This window comes from Oncorhynchus gorbuscha, linkage group LG06, assembly GCF_021184085.1.
Source record: "Oncorhynchus gorbuscha isolate QuinsamMale2020 ecotype Even-year linkage group LG06, OgorEven_v1.0, whole genome shotgun sequence".
Lineage (NCBI taxonomy): Eukaryota > Metazoa > Chordata > Actinopteri > Salmoniformes > Salmonidae > Oncorhynchus > Oncorhynchus gorbuscha.
The window spans coordinates 24,399,224-24,420,645 of record NC_060178.1 but is presented as its reverse complement, the minus strand read 5'-3'; the positions used below and the strand labels follow the sequence as shown (position 1 = coordinate 24,420,645).

Below are 21,422 nucleotides of genomic sequence, written 5' to 3'. Positions count from 1 at the left end.
CTAGTTTTTGCAAGCTGCATGCCTTCTCGCTAAATATATATATTTTTCCTTTCAACGATGAGGTTTGTAGGCGTCTGCTCTAATGTGACAGTGCACTGCTGTTGTTCTGAAGCTCGCAGTCAAGTGCCCGCTTATTGGCTGGCTGTGAGGTGAAAGGTTGTTGCTGTCGTCAAATCTGCTCTGAGGACTGGGCTCTGGAGGCAGAGCAGGACATATTTGGGAAAGGTACTGATGAGAGGAAATGGGAAGCAGTCGCAGGCAGGGGCTAGCAGACGGTGCACTGGCAGGATGCTGATTTGCCACAGCAGGTTTCATCTTTGGAACCTCCCAGAGCCTATACATACCTAGCCCAAAGCTATAGCCTACGTTATGACGACAACCATTTTTTCGACTGACGACGACTTTCGCGTGCGGCAGACAAGACAGCAAAACGTCTGGATGAATGTACACCTATTTTAATCACAGAAATGGCATGTAAATAGTGCCTTTGGTGCATTTGGACGAACCGTGGATGCGCGCCGATTAGTAATTTACCGGTGTTACAGCTTCAGAATTTTTCCCGAAAAGACGCGTCTCTTACCTCATTTGCAAGGATATGTCGGCGCAGTCCCATCATCAATAACCAATGTGGGATAGTCTACGGGGAATAATAATTTTGACACCGCATTTTGGCCTGTGTTGAATTGATTCATTATATTCAGCAGACGATAAGGCATAAACAATGGCGGGCCCAGAGCAGTCCAAGCAGCAGCAGGTAGAGGAGAAAGCTGAGCACATAGACGACGCTGAGCTCGCTCTTCAAGGTATCAACATGCTTCTCAACAACGGATTCAAGGAGAGCGACGAGCTTTTCAGAAAATACAGGTGAGATACTTTTCCTGCTTTTCATAAAATGTAGCCTATAGTAATATTTGGTCATCAGATCTCATTGCCCACAGCAGGCCTATTAGGCCAGACTTTCCCAAACTCGCCCCCCCGTTTTTTTTTTTGCTCTAGCTACAACGCTCATTCAAATAACCAACTCACCATCAAGCTTTGGTTATCTAAATCAGCTGAGTAGTCCTAGGGGGAAAAAACTAAACTTGCACCCAGGACCGAGTTTGGGAAACCCTGTATTAGGCTACATAATTATTTGAATTGCACAGGTGATTAATTTGAAGGGTGTGTCTTTGTGTGCTCAAACATCAGACTAACTGTACCAACCTGTTTTCAAGGCCCTGTTCAAATACTTGTATTAACCCTCCCAACTTGAGGTGATCACTGATCCTACAGCATGTAGGTATAGGTGCATCACATTTCTTTACCTATGCAATCATGACAGATGCACGATCACCCTGAGGCATTATTACGGATTTGCATGGTAGTTTCTACAAATTTAACCCCTGGCAAATTGAAGGTTGAACAGAAATATTGATAAAAGATCAGAGCTCAGCATATTTCCTTAGAGACGGTATCCTTCAGAGCCTTACAGGCGATTTATATTCTAGGCCTATACAAGGCTTTGGTACCATTACAGCATTATAGTCTGAGTGGCCATCAGTAATTCCCCAAACACACTGTCCAAGTCCAACACAAAGCCATTATTGTTCTCTTTGGCAGAACTCACTGGTACCAAAACAGGGTATGACCATGGTTAGGCATAATTGTCCTTTAAATTATGTTTGCACCTGTGGCTGTGATTATGTATGATTTGCTTTACCCGCTATTTCATCTTCAATCTGCAAGATGAATGCTACTGACTTGGTTTAACATAATGAAAGTCTACATTTGTGTCTAAATGTAAATCTATCCTTGTCTCTTGAAACTATCCCCATTCATAGCCTAACCCCAAACAGGAAATTAAATAGTAATCTCTGCACTCCAGCCTGGCCCTGACATTCCAAACAACAGTTGAATGGGTAATGGTGACTGAGAAATGGAAGGGTAGTACACTGCACTCACTGCAATCCAGCTCTGTTTGTGCCAACGGGAGAAACTGCCACTTACTGTGCTAATTTTAGCTTTCTGGTTAATCAAGCCTTTCTCCCTCCATGAGTCGCTGATGATGCTGAGACAGAGGAACGGACTGAATGTCCCTCAGTATAGCACTGTGTGAAACAGATCTGGTTCTTAGTATTGGGGAAGATGTGCATGGTTATTGTTATAACAATTTCAGTAATGATTATTGATAATCAGTTATGATATTGTTACCTTTAGTTAGTTATCATTGGTAACATAACCTTTACCTAGTCGATACTCAAGTGCACTGGTTATCTTTTCTCTGCTTTCTTGAATTATGTTCGGTTTGAGGCAGAATTAAGTGTCTCTCTGGCTGCGTTTACACAGGCAGCCAAATTCAGACCCCCCCCCCCCCACTAATTGGTCAACAGATCTTTTCACATCAAATAATTTTCAGAATTGGGCAGCCTGTCTAAATGCAGCTTCTGTGTCTATCGCTCCCTTCCATAGCAATACCCACCCATAGCACACACTCCAGCAGGTATATTTCACTGGTCACCCCCAAAGCCAATTCCTCCTTCGACCGCCTTCCAGTTCTCTGCTGCCAATGACTGGAACGTACTGTAAAAATCACTGAAGCTGGAGACTCATATCTCCCTCACTAGCTTTAAGCACCAGCTGTCAGAGCAGCTCACAGATCACTGCACCTGTACATAGCCCATCTGTAATTAGCCCATCCAACTACCTCATCCCCATACTGTTATCTATTTTATTTATTTTGCTCCTTTGCACCCAAGTATCTCTACTTGTACACTCATCTTCTGTACATCTATCACTCCAGTGTTATATTGTAATTATTTTGCCACTATGGCCTATTTATTGCCTTACCTCTGTTATCCTACCTCATTTGCATCCATGTGTAACTATGTGTTGTTGTTTGTGTTGCACTGCTTTGGTTTATCTTGGCCAGGTCGCAGTTGTAAATTAGAATTTGTTCTCAACTAGCCTACCTGGTTAAATAAAGGTTAAATAAAATAACTCTATGTTGTCCTTTCTCTTCAGGACTCACAGTCCACTGATGAGCTTTGGGGCCAGTTTTGTCAGCTTCCTGGTGAGTTTCCTCTGACTGCATCTTGACTGCAGGACAGGTGTTTTGTCATGACCCCTTGGTTGCAATAACCTCTAGCTTACTTCTCTGGTGGTGGTTCACATCCTACCTCTACTGACATTCTCTCTCATGACATCACTACAAGCATGCAAGCTAAGAGAAACAGGGCGAATGTGATTACTCATCCTAACAATATTAGTGTGCAACGTTACACCATCATAAACCATACAATGCACTGCGTAAGTTAGATGAGGTGTCAGGACTTGACGTGACCCAATTTGTGTAATGGATTACATCGTCGTGACCACTATTGTCCTTTTCCCCTCATTTATACATTACCATAATGGATGCATCTTCAGCTTATCAAATGCATTTTGCTGTGCATATTCTCACTATCTCTCTGCTGCAGTGATGTGATTGTCTCCCTGGGGGGGGCAGAGATTTTCTGCAGCATGGTCACGAAACAGACCCCGTCACTGCCCCTCATGTCAGAGTTGGAGCACCATGAAGCGAGAGATAATGTCATCCTCCTCTGCTCTCCCATGCAATAAAAAACGCTTGGAAGGATAGTGTGTGGGGATGGGTCAATGACAACACAAACAGGCCACTGATGCATAGAGGGCCTCACACTGAAAAAGCATTCAATTCATCTGAAATTAAAACTACATATTTATATAAGGATGAGGGCATACATTGCACGTCTTTGACTGACAGTTTGATAAAAGGCAACTGAACAAAGAGATTCTTGACCAAGCCAGACTGTGGGTCTCAAACATAACACACAGATACACACAATAGATTCTGGTTGTCACAGTGTTTCAACGTGTGCTATGGCCTAGAAAGAGCTCTTTGTCCTGAGCCTGCTTTGTGATACCATTGCGTAACCCCTGTGTTATAACCCTCCTTCAATCCGATTACCGCACATTTGTTCACAATACACCCCAATGAAATCAAAATTAAAATCAGGTACTTATTTCTTTAATTACTTGCATGAGTGTTTTCTCTGTGCCAGCGTTAGCTGAAAAGCTCCAATGGGTTTGTTGTTGTTGTGTGTGTGATGTTGCAGAATGCCATGATGACCTTTGAGGAGGAGAAGATGCAGACGGCGTGTGACGACCTGAGGACCACAGAGAAGCTGTGCGAGAGTGACAACGTTGGCGTCATAGAGACAATCAGGAACAAGATCAAGAAGAGTGTGAGTGGGTGACTGATTACAGACAGACAGGCAGAGAGCTTTTGTTTACATGGAGCATTTATGTTTAGGATATCCCAACATTCCACTGGGCACACACTGGTTGAATCAACGCTGTTTCCACATTATTTCAAGGAAAATACATTGAACCAATGTGAAATAGACATTGGGACGTGCCCGGTGGGATTGGTCATGTAACATGCATAATTCTGTCTTGATTTCTGCTGGTTATACACCATCACATTGTTTCCAGCTGTATCAGTATCAATAATCAAAGTCAAGATCTTCTATATTGAGCTTAATGATATTGGCAACTATGAGATCATGTCAATCCCACACTCAATGTAATTAGTAACGAAGCAATAGAATGGAGACCTGTTTATGATCAACACAGGGGGCTTCTTCATTACGTAGCTGGAATGGCTGATGGTTTAGCTGAGTGTTGATCAGAGAATTACCAGACTACTGTGTGTTTCTGTCTGTCAGTTGGAGTCCCAGAGGTCAGGGGTCGTGGTTGTGGACCGCCTGCAGCGACAGATCATTGTGGCCGACTGCCAGGTCTACCTCGCTGTGCTCTCCTTCATCAAGCAGGAGCTCTCATGTAATGTATCATTTGTTGAATCCACAATCATTCAGTTACTGATGTACTGTAGCTTGCTTGATGGCAATGCAGTATGTTTTGTTTTCATACATTTTCTATTTAATTATATGTAATATGATTATTTCCAGTCTACTAATTTTGGGAAACATCTGCAAGTAAAATAGGAATCATGAGAGTTAACTGGATTTGACTGGATTGACTCTTACAGTATCTTCTCCTCAACAGCATACATCAAAGGAGGCTGGATCCTCCGTAAGGCCTGGAAGATGTACAATAAGTGCCACAGTGACATCAGTCAGCTGCAGGAGACCTGCGTGAGGCGCTGTTCCTCCCATGAGGAGGATCTATCCTCAGACCAGGCCAACCACAACACCCCAGTGGAGGGTGCTGTGACTGCAGAGGCCCTGGACCGACTCAAGGGCTCCGTCAGCTTCGGCTACGGCCTCTTCCATCTCTGCATCTCCATGGTACCACCACACCTGCTCAAGATCATCAACCTGCTGGGTTTCCCTGGCGACCGTCTCCAGGGTCTGTCCTCCCTCATGTATGCCAGTGAGAGTAAGGACATGAAGGCCCCGCTAGCTACGTGAGTATGAGTATTAAATCACTTCTTAGAGGGCTGAAGTGCAAGGAAAGACGGAGGGAGAGCTAGAGAGAGACTTAGGGTTCGATTCAATCTGTAGCGCTGAAGATCTGCTTTGTAGTGCGATTGACATTTAAAGGCAATATTCCCAAATCAAACTTTATTTGTCACATGCGCCGAATACAACGAGTGTAGACCTTACTGTGAAATGCATACTTACAAGCCCTTAACCAACAGTGCAGTTCAAGAAGAGTTAAGAAAATATTTACCAAATAAACTAAAGTAAGAAATAATCAAAAGTAACAGAATAACATAACAATAATGAGTCTATATACAGGGGGTACCGGTACCGAGTCAGTGTGGAGGCTATATACAGAGGGTACCGGTACCGAGTCAGTGTGCAGGGCTACAGGTTAGTTGAGGTCATTTGCACATAGGGGTGGGGGTAGGTAGGGGTGAAGTGACTATGCATAGATAATAAACAGCGAGTAGCAGCAATGTACAAAACAAATGGAGGGGGGAGTGTCAATGTAAATAGTCCGCTGGCCATTTGATTAATTGTTCAGCAGTCTTATGGATTGGGGGTAGAAGCTGTTAAGGAGCCTTTTGGTATTAGACTTGGCACTCCGGTACCGCTTGCTGTGCGTCTATGACCTGGGTGACTGGAGTCTCTGACAATTTTGGGGGGGCTTTCCTCTGACACCTACTATTATATAGGTCCTGGATGGCAGGAAGTTTGGCCCCAGTGATGTACTGGGCCGTACGCACTACCCTCTGTAGCGTATTATGGTCAGATTACGAGCAGTTGCCATACCGGGCGGTGATGTAACCGGTCAGGATGCTCTCGATGGTGCAGCTGTAGAACTATTTGAGGATCTGGGGGCACGTGCCAAATCTTTTCAGTCTACTGAGGGGCAAAAGTTTTGTTGTGCCCTCTTCACGACTGTCTTGGTGTGTTTGGACCATGATAGTTCGTTGGTGATGTGGACACCAAGGAACTTGAAACTCTCAAACTGCTCCATTACAGCCCTGTTGATGTTAATGGGGGCCTGTTCGGCCCACCTTTTCCTGTAGTCCACAATCAGCTCCTTTGTCTTGCTCACATTGAAGGAGAGGTAGTTGCTCTGGCAACACACAGCCAGGTTTCTGACCTCCTCCCTATAGGCTGTCTCATTGTTGTCGGTAATCAGGCCTACCATTGTTGTGTCATCAACAAACTTAATGATGGTGTTGGAGTCATATTTGGCCACAGAGTCATGGGTGAACAGGGAGTACAGGAGGGGACTGAGCACGCACCCCTGAGGGGCCCCCTTGTTGAGTACCAGCGTGGCAGACGTGTTGTTGCCTACCCTTACCACCTGGGGATGGCCAGTCAGGATCCAGTTGCAGAGTGAGGTGTTTAGTCCCAGGGTCCTTAGCTTAGTGATGAGCTTTGTGGGCACTATGGTGTTGAACGCTGAGCTGTAGTCAATGAACAGCATTCTCACATAGGTGTTCCTTTTGTCCAGGTGGGAAAGGGACGTGTGGAGTGCGATTTGAGATTGTGTCATCTGTGGTTCTGTTGGGGTGGTAAACTAATTGGAGTGGGGCTAGGGTATCCAGGATGATACTGTTGATGTGAGTCATGACCAGCCTTTCAAAGCACTTCATGGCTACCGACGTGACTGCTACAGGGCGGTAATCATTTATGCAGGTTACCTTTGGTTCCTTGGGCAAAGGGACTATGGTGGTTCGCTTGAAACATGTAGGTATTACAGACTCATCAGAAAGAGGTTGAAAATGTCAATGAAGACACTCGCCAGTTGGTCCGCCCATGCTTTGAGTACACATCCTGGTAATCTGTCTGGCCCTGCGAATTTGTGAATGTTGACCTGTTGTAAGGTCTTACTCACATCGGCTATCGAAAGCGTTATCACACAGTCATCCAGAACAGCTCGTACTCTCATATATGCTTCAGCTCAATCGGAAATTACCTTTACATTTCAATCACGTTATAACGCTGAACTGAAGTGCTACGGATTGAATCGAGGCCTTACTCATAACTCGGAAATTACTTTTACATTTCAATCACGTTATAACGCTGAACTGAAGTGCTACGGATTGAATCGAGGCCTTACTCATAACTGAAGGGAATGACTTTCAAGTAATGAGAGAAGGAAAGGGATTATGTTCTGTTAGGTTCAAAATGAACCTAGTAAAACTCACAGACGATTAGTAATGTTTAAACCAAGTTTATTCACCCAACTGTATAAGACAAAAGACATTCACACAAGCACTGATACTTAACTCTTTCTCCTATACCGAGTCTCCTCAGAGAGAGTTCCCCTCTCTGCATCGGTGCCATGCATAAGGATATTTCATATTTTCGAGTTTAAAAGTCAGTTCCCAACCGTTCATAATGTTCAGGTCACTGTCAGTTCTTTTTACTGCTTGAGTGAGCTGCTATACGTAGATATGATGTCATCGTTTGATAGAAAAGCAGAGCACAGGTCTTGATGTTGATTTGATTGGGGGTGACGTGTTGTGTTATTCTGCGTGATCAGCTTCTGCTGACGTGTTCCAGCTCATCTCTTCCCCAGCTCTTGGCACAGTGCTTGTTCCTGTTGTCTCATACATGGCCATCTGTTCTGTAATATCTGTCGTATCATAATGGCATATTATAATCATAGGGTATTTATTCATTGTATAATACATGCAACCAGGGACAGGTGTTAGTTAGTCAAATATGTCAAATGGGAATATTTGATGTCATAGAGAATTGAGGAAACATTAAGTACAATTACATGCTGCCAGTGGCAGTTGAATGGTGAATACTCGTGAGGTAAGAAGTAGGTAGACCTAAGAATAGCGGTAATCACGTGCTGATTAGAATGGCTAGTGGTGAAAAAAGGCCCTGAATAAATGATCCTAGTAAAACAGCTGCATTAGACAAAAGACATAACAGAAACGGAGACAGAAACTACCATTTGCTATTTATGAAATTGAGATGGTGTTTTACCAAATTACTGGACTGGGGTGCAATTTAGTTCTATATGCCATCTTTACCACGCTTTTCTTTGTCAAGAAAGTCAATGTTTCATATTAACTATCTAGCAAACTTGAATGTACAGTAATCGATATTTAATAAAGACATCTAGAATTGTCTCACAAATAAACCTGATTGCTTCCTCTCTCCTCTGACTAGATTGGCCCTCCTGTGGTACCACACAGTAGTGCTGCCTTTCTTTGCTCTGGATGGTTCTGACACTCAGGCAGGCCTGGAGGAGGCCAAGGCCATTCTCCAGAGGAAGGCTGTGGTCTACCCCAATTCCTCCCTCTTCATGTTCTTTAAAGGACGGGTTCAGAGATTAGAGGTGAGCATGATGGGGTCATCTGACTGTGAAATAACAGTCTGTTGCCGCTTAGCGTTGTACAATACAGTAAGTTGTTGTAGGTCTTAGTAGCTTAGGGCTCTATAAAATCCATTAGATTATTTGCCTAATTACATTTAGCTTTTTCCCAAATTTCATTTTCTCTGTTTTGTTTTTCCGGATTTCCATTTTCCCCTAGTTTTCACTCTCAAAATCACACTTTTTAAAACAGAAAAACAGCTACATTTGATATTCCACAACAATGCTTAAACCACATCAGGAGACTACTTTTGAGGTCTTGATTTTTTTTTTTTGTGTGTGTGTTTTTTTTAGATATGTAGATAGTTGCACCTTTAATTCCAGCACTCACCTTGCAAGAGCATGTTGTTTGGTAGAGTTTTCAAAACAACTACCCACTGGATTTATACAGATAATCATGATATAATTCTGACAGGTAATTCTGACAGGTACTTTGTAGATTTCAGGAAAGCCTTTCCATCTACCAAAATACTTTTCATTAGCATCATCGCTAATGGCTGCACAAAGTGGCGCGCACCGCACATACACAGACGGGGAATTCTCTTTGCCTATTTAGAAAGTTGCATTCTCTTTGTGTTATGATAAACCTGGGCAAATTTAATAAATGTTCAATACATTTAGTTGATTCCCTACTAAGTTCAATGCATGTCTGGATTGTCTGGATTCCGTGATTCCATCCGCATTCTCCTCTATGCGGATTTTATAGGACCCTAGTAGCTCGTAATTGTGTAAAGTGATGCTATCTCTATCCCATCTATCTCCAGTGCCAAATTAACAGTGCTCTGGTGTCCTTCCATGATGCACTAGAGCTGGCATCAGACCAAAGAGAGATCCAGCACGTGTGTCTCTATGAAATTGGTATGTTTCCCTGACATTCATGCTTACTTTCAAATGAGCACCCACACATGCAGACACTCATCGTGTACATTCAGTTAATTCAGAATGTATCCATTTGTCTGACTTCAGGCTGGTGCAGTATGATCGAGATGAACTTTGAGGATGCGTTTAGGTCATTTGAGAGGCTGAAGAATGAGTCCCGATGGTCACAGTGTTACTATGCCTACCTGACTGGAGGTGAGAGAGCCACTGCCCCAGGAACGTGTGGACCATTGATTCTCATCGTCTTCATCATCTTCTCAAAATGATCTCACACTCTAACCCCCCCCCCCACTCCCTGTAAAGTATGTCAGGGAGCTGCAGGGGACTTAGATGGTGCCAAGGATGTCTTCAAAGATGTCCAGAAACTGTTCAAGAGGAAGAATAACCAGATTGAGCAGTTTGCCCTCAAGCGGGTGGGTCATTTTCACCCAGATGTGTTTACCATGTCTTTATCCACTCTTTGTGAAACTAATAACCATGAACCCTTTCTCTACCATGGCCTCTCTGCCCCGTCCTACTGCAGGCAGAGAGACTGAGGAAGATGTCTCCCACCAGAGAGCTGTGCATTCTGGGAGTCATAGAGGTGCTGTACCTGTGGAAGGCTCTGCCCAACTGCTCCTCCTCCAAACTGCAGCTCATGAATCAGTGTAAGGGCTGGACCTTTATCAGAGGGGGATCTCCAAGTCAAGGAGTTTCCTTTGACACAATGGGGTGCAAACCACTGTACTAAATGTTGTGAAGTATTTGAACATTTCTGACCAATGTTGTGAAGTATTTCACCATTTCTGTCTTTGAGACATTGGGCTTTGTTCAGTCTGTATCGCTGAATATCGCTTTCAGATTGAGCGATAGAAATGTAAAGGGGATTTCCGATTGCGCTGAACTTCCACAATACAGGTCAAATAGAGTCCGTTGTCTCCTCTCTTTTCAGTGTTACAGAGTGTGGATGACGCATCGTGCAGAGGTCTGAAAAACCTCCTTCTCGGTTCCATCCACAAATGTCATGGAAATAATAAAGATGCCATCCAGGTCATTTGTTTCCGAGCACATTATTGTACTGTGATTACATTATCTTATGCAGGTACAATTAATTATGTAACTCACTATGTATTTGTGGTCAATTATATCATTAGATTTTCCTTTGGTCTTTCTCCTCCCATCTAGTCGTTCCAGCTGGCTGCCAGAGATGAGTTTGGTCGACAAACCAACTCTTATGTGCAGCCATACTCCTGCTATGAGCTTGGATGTGTCCTGCTTGCCCAGCCAGAGGTGAGAATTTCTGAACTCAGACAATCTGTGGGTGTCTGTGTCCAAAATTGTATTAAAGGATTTATCTCGATGGACTAATGAGATTTTTTTTTGCATTGTGTTTCTATCCAGACGGTGGGAAAAGGGAGAGCATTTCTGCTTCAGGCAAAGGTACAGTTATCAGATGACATGTATATGAATGGTTAGGGTTTTCCGCTTGGGTTTGAAATGACTACGTAACACAGTCCATTCTGATTGTGAAGTCATCATTTGTTCTGTGCTCTGCCTCTCAGGAGGATTATGCAGGCTATGACTTTGAGAACAGACTTCACGTGCGCATCCACTCAGCCATGGCCACGCTGAAGGAAGTGGTACCCCAATGACCCCGCCCACCACTGGACGAATAACGATGAGGCAACTACTCCGTCTCCAGCTGTGCACTTGATGATATAGGAAACATGGCTATTTTCTATTCAAAACCACAGTATGACTCATCAGACAAAATAGTCCTTTTTCTGTTAGATGTTTTACACATCCAAATACAATAAACCAACAATTTCATAGTCATTAGCATTTTCTTCTTAATCTGGTGGAGGGTTTTAGCCCTGCAAACCTTCCTTCCATTCTTTGGACCATACGTAATGGTACATAGGATACTTCTTGAAGAGGCACACCTTATTCTCATTGTCAGCTTTTCTTGACTACAGGTAGTAACAGTACAGTTAAACAGTAAGTAAACTTGTCCTTTGTGTTCTTGTCATGTTCTTGGGAAGACATGTACAAGAGATGTTCGATTACAACCCATAATCGTGATCAAATGGTTATTTGCCAATTGTTTGTGTTTGCCTCATGTGACAAGGCAAGACAAAGGTTCTTGATTGTATTAGTTGTCGCTGTTGTAGTACCCTCTTATTGACCAATATCCATACAATTATCGCCTCTGGTTTTTCAGAAATGTGTCCTAGATTAAATGGCCCTACTTTGCTTGTCATGATGCCAACAAACATAGATCATTTTTTCTGCAATGAGAAAGTATTAGTGAAGTTTTATGGTGACAACAACCCCCTAAATGATGGGACAAGTACTTAGTGGCCTGCTACCTTGTAGTATTGTATTACGCAGCGTGCCATACAGAGTGTACTATGCCATGCAGTGAAACCTTGTAATATTAGTGTCAGGTACCTTGAATTCTGAATATTATGAAATTGCTTTTACATTCTGACATTCACATATTAGCTTACAAATAACATGCACTTCTAAAATGTTTTGTAACATTTTTGCACAATGCAATATCAAAACAATGTTATAGATGATTTATTTTAGTTTACAAGCAGTGGGCATTGATCTGCACACTATGCATGCAATGACAGGGGTATTATTAGTGACCCAAGGACCTGAAAGATCCTTTTCTACAGCTGTGTACTATGAATCGGAACATTTTCTTCCTGAGATACTTTAGATGACAACAGAACACATTTATATTAATATTTACTCTGGTTTTTAACAAAATTCAACAAGGTCCTCATTAACTACAGGCATTGTAATAATCATGGTAGGTTTTAGGTTACTGTACAAACTGGACATTAAAGCTTAATACTCTGTCATTTTAGTTTGATCGGGCTTTTCTATCAGGCCACACTGATGATGAGTGAAACATTCAAGAAAGTCACAAACTAAATTGAAAGTGCAGGGTATTGTATCACTGTTTTTATAATCACTCTGAGGTATGGTCTCTAAGCAATAAAAAGCAAGCAAGAGGAGTGCTCATTTTACAATCGAAGTTTGATTAGCTGTCACAAACTTCGTTTACATCTTTTTTGGTCCCGCTTCAAATGAATAACAAATGCTTAACTACTTGTACAAGCACTACATAGCACAAATCTTTCATTAGCAAATTCATACTACATTAAGGGTGATATAAACAGTCTTTAATTCATACTACATGAAGTGTGATTTAAACGGTATTTAATTCACATTACATTCATTTTGTTATTTTACCTTTATTTAACTAGGCATGTAAGTTAAGAACAAATTCTTATTTACAATGACGGCCAATCCCGGACGATGCCGGGCCAATTGTGTGCCGCCTAATGGGACTCCCCAATCATGTGAAGGGTGATTTAAACGGTATTTAATTCATACTACATGAAGGGTGATATAAACAGTCTTTACATCTTGTGTGTGCTAAATTAAGAATAACTCTTCTCCACCCTTCATATAAAATGGCATATTCTCATGAAAGAGTTCTGAAGAATCTACATAGATAGGCCTTAGGGTAAATGGCATATTCTCATGAAAGAGTTCTGAAGAATCTACATAGATAGGCCTTAGGGTAAATGGCATATTCTCATGAAAGAGTTCTGAAGAATCTACATAGATCTTAGGGTAAATGGCATATTCTCATGAAAGAGTTCTGAAGAATCTACATAGATAGGCCTTAGGGTAAATGGCATATTCTCATGAAAGAGTTCTGAAGAATCTACATAGATAGGCCTTAGGGTAAATGGCATATTCTCATGAAAATGAAGCATAGATATAGGGTTCTCATGAAAGAGTTCTGAAGAATCTACATAGATAGGCCTTAGGGTAAATGGCATATTCTCATGAAAGAGTTCTGAAGAATCTACATAGATAGGCCTTAGGGTAAATGGCATATTCTCATGAAAGAGTTCTGAAGAATCTACATAGATAGGCCTTAGGGTAAATGGCATATTCTCATGAAAGAGTTCTGAAGAATCTACATAGATAGGCCTTAGGGTAAATGGCATATTCTCATGAAAGAGTTCTGAAGAATCTCATAGATAGGCCTTAGGGTAAATGGCATATTCTCATGAAAGAGTTCTGAAGAATCTACATAGATAAGGGTAAATCTATTCTCATGAAAGAGTTCTGAAGAGATAGGCCTTAGGGTAAATGGCATATTCTCATGAAAGAGTTCTGAAGAATCTACATAGATAGGCCTTAGGGTAAATGGCATATTCTCATGAAAGAGTTCTGAAGAATCTACATAGATAGGCCTTAGGGTAAATGGCATATTCTCATGAAAGAGTTCTGAAGAATCTACATAGATAGGCCTTAGGGTAAATGGCATATTCTCATGAAAGAGTTCTGAAGAATCTACATAGATAGGCCTTAGGGTAAATGGCATATTCTCATGAAAGAGTTCTGAAGAATCTACATAGATAGGCCTTAGGGTAAATGGCATATTCTCATGAAAGAGTTCTGAAGAATCTACATAGATAGGCCTTATAAATGGCATATTCTAGATAGGCCTTAGGGTAAATGGCATATTCTCATGAAAGAGTTCTGAAGAATCTACATAGATAGGCCTTAGGGTAAATGGCATATTCTCATGAAAGAGTTCTGAAGAATCTACATAGATAGGCCTTAGGGTAAATGGCATATTCTCATGAAAGAGTTCTGAAGAATCTACATAGATAGGCCTTAGGGTAAATGGCATATTCTCATGAAAGAGTTCTGAAGAATCTACATAGATAGGCCTTAGGGTAAATGGCATATTCTCATGAAAGAGTTCTGAAGAATCTACATAGATAGGCCTTAGGGTAAATGGCATATTCTCATGAAAGAGTTCTGAAGAATCTACATAGATAGGCCTTAGGGTCATATTCTCATGAAAGAGTTCTGAAGAATCTACATAGATAGGCCTTAGGGTAAATGGCATATTCTCATGAAAGAGTTCTGAAGAATCTACATAGATAGGCCTTAGGGTAAATGGCATATTCTCATGAAAGAGTTCTGAAGAATCTACATAGATAGGCCTTAGGGTAAATGGCATATTCTCATGAAAGAGTTCTGAAGAATCTACATAGATAGGCCTTAGGGTAAATGGCATATTCTCATGAAAGAGTTCTGAAGAATCTACATAGATAGGCCTTAGGGTAAATGGCTTGTGAAAGCTTCAATATGCTGTTTCATTTAAAGTGGGACTCTTTTTTCATGTTCAAGGATGGGTATGAACACTTTTTTTTTTTTACGTCTACACTGAAGTCCGTCAGTGACCTCCCATCTTCTCCTGTGATTGTGTAAAGGGATGTAAGATTTGGTGTGATGTAAAAGTGTTGACTACTGAGTGTGGCCATAAAGTGCTGGTATAACGTAAGTCCACAGCTGTAAGAGCAAAGTATCTTATAATGACATGTAATGATATGAGTTAAATGTCATTATATGTATACCAACAAAAGAAATGGGACATTTCTGTCTTAGAAATGTGCTCTATCCACTTTGTTGTGGGGTTGTAGAGGATGATGTGGAGATAGTGCAATTGTAACAGGGTGGTCCTGTGTGGTGTCTAAAGAGATCTACAAACTGTTCAATAAAGGACTGTCAATTAATCCAGCATTTCAAATGAGCTGTTTCTACACTGAACAAAAATATGAATGCAACATGTAAAGTGTTGGTCCCAGGTTTCATGAGCTGAAATAAAAAATCCCAGATATTTTCGGAGGAGTATTTCTGTCTGTAATAAAACCTTTTTGTGGGTAAAAAAAAAAACATTCTGATTGGCTGGGCCTGGCTCTCCAGTGGGTGGGCCTATGCCCTCCCAGACCTGCCCCTGCCTGTCCAGTCATGTGGAATCCATATATTAGGGCCTAATTAATTTATTATATTATGAACTGTAACTCAGTAAAAATTTTGAAATTTTTGCATATTGCGTTTATATATTTGTTCAGTATATTGTAATGCCGATAACATCGGTCTTGTGGTTTAATTTATGCCCATATGATGAAAAAAGGACTTTCTTTGATTAGTTGGCCACCATATGGAGGAGGCGGAGGCAAATTCAGATGCCATGCATTGTGATCTAAAGCTGACGCATAATAATGCCTTTCCAATGTGGACCACGCCCGTTATTATGACGAACTGCTTATTTCGAAATTCGTTTTGCCGTTTTATTATATTGTTACCTCTATTGGTAAAGTAATTTGACATCATATTGTTTTGCGTTTGTAATACGGGAGTTGAAAAGAGGACAGTTTCTTCGCAGAGTAAGTTCATTTACTTTTCAGACAAAAGGTGAAACACAGTCAACCTACATAAAAAGTATCTGAAGCTGACGGGTTCTTTATATACGTTAATATAGGCAGATGCATTTGATTGATTTAATTGATATAGAATTTCCCATCAGGAGAATTCTCTCTATGAGGTGATGCTCCATTGAAGCCGAGATGTCCTACAGCTATCCCGCCAAAGTCAACGTGCCTCCGGGTTTGAGGACGCTTTTGGAAGGCCTCAGTCGGGCTGTAGTGAAAAGGCGGCCAGATTACATCTCACAGTTTGCTCAGTTGTACTTCGCTGAGCTCTTGCGCTTCAGGACAGGTATACATGTTTGTGGAGAATAGCATTCGTTTTTTTCAACATAGGATGAAATCTGTTGCGAAAACTGAAGTAACATATTTTCTTGCTATGTTGTGTACAGAAAATCCAACTCTTGCTATCAAAGCCCTCGTGAGAGAATTCAATACAACTAAAGGTAGGCCTAACTAGATAATAGTCCATAATGATAAAGCCATGCCCAGGCACCAAAACATTTACCTGAAGAGTACTGTAATAAATACATTAATTAATGTTTCTGTTACAAATCAGGATTTTTAAGAAATTACAATTGAACACCTGACAAGTCAATCATATTTGTTTTAATTTTATAGTGCCTAAGTTACCAAGTCATGGCATTGGAACTGTGATTGCTCCACTGGCAGTTCAGAATGAAAGTGCCACAGCAGCCTCTTCTGGTGGTCCTTATGTCCAACCATGTGGAGTTCACCCTCCAGTCGGGATTTTCCCAACCCTTTCCAGTATTCCAGGAGTGGAGGAGCAGGGTGCTGAGCAGCCCTGGATCTCTAACGTGTCCCCTCACCCCATCTCAGCAGAGCAGACCGATGATGTAGTCGTCTTCCGCAGGAAGTCCAGCACCGACTGCATGACGGCTGACTGTGGTATCAACTCTGCTGCTTCAGACCAGACCCGGCGAACCGAGTCAGCTCTCTTCGAGAGGGTCCCACTGAGTGAAATCGATCTCATATCCAATGCTGTTCTGATCAGGACACCTTCTGTGCCCTGTGAGTACATGATTGTGGTGCAGTCAGACAATGTCCCAGAGACCATAGTGTTTCAGAGAGACTCATCAGTCAGTAAGAAAATGAGGAATGCTCGAGCAGCAGCTGGTGGTGCTGCCACTGGTGCACCGGGCAACGCCCAGTCTGACTGCACACCCTGTTTGACCCCGCCTATAGCCCCATCACAAATGGTCAAAGATCAGCCAGCCACCAAATTGGTCACGCCCTTAGTGGTGACTGAGGACCCTCCGCTTTTTGGTGGTGGAAATAAGGCTGCCGTAATCCAACCTGGTTGGAATCCACTTTTACCTGGAGACAATTCTTTCTACAAGCACATGGATGTAAATAAAGCATTACCTGATGCAAATGCCTACAACCCCTACATGAATGAAATGATAGTGGATCAAATGAATGGGGTGAACTTTGGTATTTTACCCAAGGTGTCAGATGAGATGACAGGCTTCAATGTTATGGGCCCACCCACCTTCATGCCACCAGGTGTTTCAGCAGCAGAAGAAATAAGAGCTTCTAGTTTAGTGTATCCTCCGATTTCAGCTGGACAGGAGGCTAATGCACTCCGTTTGGTGCTCCCGACGATTTCCATTGCTCAAGAAAGTGGAGCACTCCCATTGCTTAGCCCACCATCTATCTCAAAGCCACAAGCCATTACAGTCCCCAGTGTGATGTGCCCAGCCATCTCACAACCAGAGGAAACAAAGACCTCCAAGGCAGAGGATCAATGTACCCGATCAATGTACCCTCCTATTGTGCCACCCAGTTTACCAAACGCATCTGTACCAGCTCCACAGGAAACAACAGCCACTCTGCTTAATCCCCCATTTTTGGCCCAGGAGGAAACAAGACCCCCTTCATTGCCACTCACCCAGGCCCCAGTTGCCCACATGCATCAGTGCACTGGTCAGAATGCACTAGCATTTCATGTGAATGAGGAGAGCAGAAGAACACCATATATGATTCCATTGGTCTCTCAAAGCATTATGGGAGTGACACAGATGTATGTTCAACCACAACAACCCCAGTTCATTCACAGCTGGTCCAGAGAAGCAGGTCAGTTGAATAGCAGATAGCTGTGAAAGGATCATATAGAATGCTCTTTTTTTAAATATCATACCGACCCTAATGTTTCAATTGTAGTTCATCACTTCATGTTGTTATCCAATTTGTAAGTCGCTCTGGATAAGAGCTTCTGCTAAATGACTTAAATGTAAATGTAAATGTAATTTATTTTCTTGAAGTTAAAATTAATATTGTGTGACACCCTCCTAACACATCTCTTATTATCATCCCTGTAGATTCACAAAGGCCATGTAACACAGCGCCTACTGCGGCCATGCCGGAGTGCCAGTATGTTAGACCTGGAGCATGTGGTAGCAGCTGGAGACCTTGCCACCTGGCACGCCCTGAGTTTATGGCCGGGATGCCAACAGCTGTGGCTTGCCCAGGAGGATCTAGGACTGTGATTGGCTGTGGGCAAGAGCAAGGCTACCTCCCTGACCAGGCCAACTTGCCAATGCACCAGGACTTTGGGCCCCGGTTCAGCTCCCATCACATACGTATGTGTGGTGCCAACTTGTTTCAAACCCTCTGCCCCATGAGTGGTGCCTACATGCCAGTCAAACCCTCAGACCATCGCTGCTGCCAGACTGCCCCTGATGTGGTCCTTCCACACTATGCACTGATCAACAGCCCAACTCACGGTGTTGCCTCTTATCTTTGCCCTACTCCATCATCCATGCAGCCCCAGGGTTTTGCCTATGATTCTGTCCACATGTATGGTCCCCACAGTGAAACTGTAAATGCAATGTCATCCACCTTCAATGTGAGGGCCCATGCAGGCCACCAGCAAGGGACAACAGAACACTGCAGAGAGCCCAGTAATATGCCAATGGGTGAACATCCAAATGAGCAGAATTATTCTGGTATATAACAATTTGATTTCTCTGTCATTTGTTAGAATGTGTCTCGGAATAAGTGTGACATTTTGTTCAGATGTTCATTTCATCTCTTCTCTACATTCCAGGTTAATGACAGCACATCGCCAGGAATGATCAACTTATTTAATTTGTTCCTGAAAACATACTGAACACCTTCAACATTCTGCAATAAACATAGCTATCTTATGAAATATTCTGAGTTGTGATGTCATGATCTACAGTTGCACCCATTGAACTAGTAGAATGAGAAGAACTAGAATTAAATCACCAGAACGAGAATTCAAATACATTTTCTGTAGGCCTATTCATTTAAATGCAATTTCATGAGGATGGACGAAACATTTTGAAATAAACATCAATGTTCCTGGTAAAATAGATGAAATATAAACTACCTTTACCAAGCTACAATGTTAAGAATTATTGTAGCCAACTGAAAAAGATTCCCTTGGCAACCCCTTTGGATTTTATTTACTAAAACAAGGGTAATGAAAGCCTAGCTAGGTAGTTTGATTTTGTCCACTAAATCTATGATGAGATACAAACAGTAGAAGTTAAATATCTGGGTGAAGGCCGTTTTTCATATCTCCCCTTCAGGAATTGGACTCTGGATTTTAGTGGCAGCAGGTGTTTTCATCTCGTAACTGAAACCCAAAATGAGCTGCAAGTATGACTGCAACGCTGCGTGGGGTGAGCATTATCAGAGAGGAAGAAAAAGGGAGAGACCCAACTTGGCGGAGAATCTGTCTCCCTCCAGCAGGTGGCGTTGTTTCGCCCACCAAGCAAGGAGTTTTTGTATGGAGGTCAATGAGTTGAATTTGGTAACCAAAAAATTGTATGGCTTATTTGCTATGTGCGGTTTATTTGATCTAATAGACGTTTTGTAATGCTTAAGAGATTGCTAAGCGTATTCATGTTGTGAGACGAGTAGCATAGCGTCTCTCCATTGAATACAGTCGGTTGACGTCGACAACCCTCATCGAATATTCAAAAGAGGATTACAATAATTAGATGTATCCACCAATACAAAGAATGGATAGGCAGGAGCAAGACAGCCCGCTGTGCTGCTTTGTGGACAATGACTCCCATTGTTAGGGCAGAGAGATGTATCTTGTCAGTATATCCATAATCTTTGGCATCATGCATTGGTTTACATCTACTTAAAGATGCACTATGCAGAAATCGCTCTGCCATTTCCTGGTTGCTAAAGTTCCAATAGTTAGCTTAATTTCAGTTTGTAAAGAATGCGCTGAGAGTCGGGAATTAAGTAAAGGGAGTGAGTGTTTAATAAATCAACAGAACATAAACCAAGAACAACGCACTGACATGGAACAGAGTCAATAACACCTGAGGAAAGAACCAAGTGGAGTGACAAATATAGGGAAGGTAATCAAGGAGGTGATGGAGTCCAGGTGAGTGTCATGCAGCGCTGGTGCGCGTGACATGTGTGCATAATAGTCAGCAGCCTGGTAACCTAGAGGCCGGAGAGGGAGTATACATGACACAGTAACCGCTCCCTGATGCGTTGTTCCAGACACAGGATGCAGACAAAAGAGACGATCCCTGGGATCAGGAGCGGACTGGTCACCTCTGCTGAAGCGTGGGAACCTGACGAGCTGCCTGGCAAGCCAGCTGTGGCATGGGAGCCTCCCGAGCCCACCAAGTCTTGAGAACCTGACGAGCTAGCTAAGGCATGAAAGCCTGACGAACTTGCTGAGGTATTGTCGGGTTCACCTAGGGGTCATGAAAAGGGTTGTACCAAAATTGTTGATTTATTAGAATAATTGATTATTCTTATGTTGTATTAATAGAAGGGGAGGGGTTGTAAAGACCCCTCATATTAATAGGGTTGTAGACTACAGATTAACAATATGTATTCATTGTAGAGGTTTAGTATTCCACTAGTTTTTTTTTAGTTATCTCTCTCTTATAAAAGGGCCCCTCTGAGAATGTGACTGTGAAGAAGGAGCTCTGTAGGAGAGTAGAGAGAAGACTAGTCTAAACATTCCACAATAAATCAGCTTTGGGGAGTGGATGTTTACTGCTAAGTTTAAGATGACACTAAAAGCCATTGTTTATACAGGGTTTTGGTCTCAGGAGTAAAAAGGTAATGACGTAGGGGAGGTAGTGACATCACCAGGATAGACTAAGGGTGTAACAAAACTGGAGACTTTGTTTGATGCAGAACTTACTCAGAAACATGCGTGCTATGACCCTGATGGTCAACTTCTGTCTGCAATTGCATTAAAGGTTTTGTAATTATTTAATTAAATATTGTCATAATGCTAATTTCACCAATGATCGACAAGGACGAAAGGAACGAACCCTAACAGTAGAGTTGGCAACAGATGATTGACCCGCCAACCAAGTCTTGACACCGAGGTACCGGGTGAGGCATGAAAGCCTGATGAGCCGTCTGAGGTATCCTCAGTTGCTCCGGCAGCAGAACGTCACCAAT

General features: G+C 42.3%; 2 protein-coding genes across 3 annotated transcripts; both read left to right on the top strand.

The window, feature by feature from the left end:
- The first annotated feature begins 57 nt into the window (after window positions 1-57).
- On the top strand, window positions 58-12,542 carry LOC124037742 (tetratricopeptide repeat protein 39C). Its single transcript, XM_046352754.1, has 14 exons — window positions 58-864; window positions 3,001-3,049; window positions 4,113-4,241; window positions 4,725-4,839; window positions 5,065-5,425; window positions 8,607-8,775; window positions 9,576-9,669; window positions 9,778-9,885; window positions 9,994-10,103; window positions 10,214-10,337; window positions 10,622-10,719; window positions 10,855-10,959; window positions 11,071-11,109; window positions 11,232-12,542. The coding sequence occupies exons 1-14, from the start codon at window positions 722-724 to the stop codon at window positions 11,319-11,321; spliced, it is 1,734 nt and encodes a 577-aa protein (XP_046208710.1). The 5' UTR covers window positions 58-721; the 3' UTR covers window positions 11,322-12,542.
- A 2,852-nt stretch (window positions 12,543-15,394) lies between these two features.
- LOC124037740 lies at window positions 15,395-19,146 on the top strand. Of its 2 annotated transcripts, XM_046352752.1 has the most exons (6): window positions 15,395-15,944; window positions 16,085-16,275; window positions 16,376-16,429; window positions 16,605-18,080; window positions 18,326-18,952; window positions 19,054-19,146. In XM_046352752.1, exons 2-6 carry the CDS (start codon window positions 16,125-16,127, stop codon window positions 19,056-19,058), a joined length of 2,313 nt encoding a protein of 770 aa, XP_046208708.1. In that variant the 5' UTR covers window positions 15,395-15,944; window positions 16,085-16,124; the 3' UTR covers window positions 19,059-19,146. The 2 variants fall into 2 exon arrangements, with proteins under 2 accessions (XP_046208708.1, XP_046208709.1); XM_046352753.1 differs by lacking the exon at window positions 15,395-15,944 and having other exon boundaries at window positions 15,994-16,275.
- The last annotated feature ends 2,276 nt before the right edge of the window (window positions 19,147-21,422 follow it).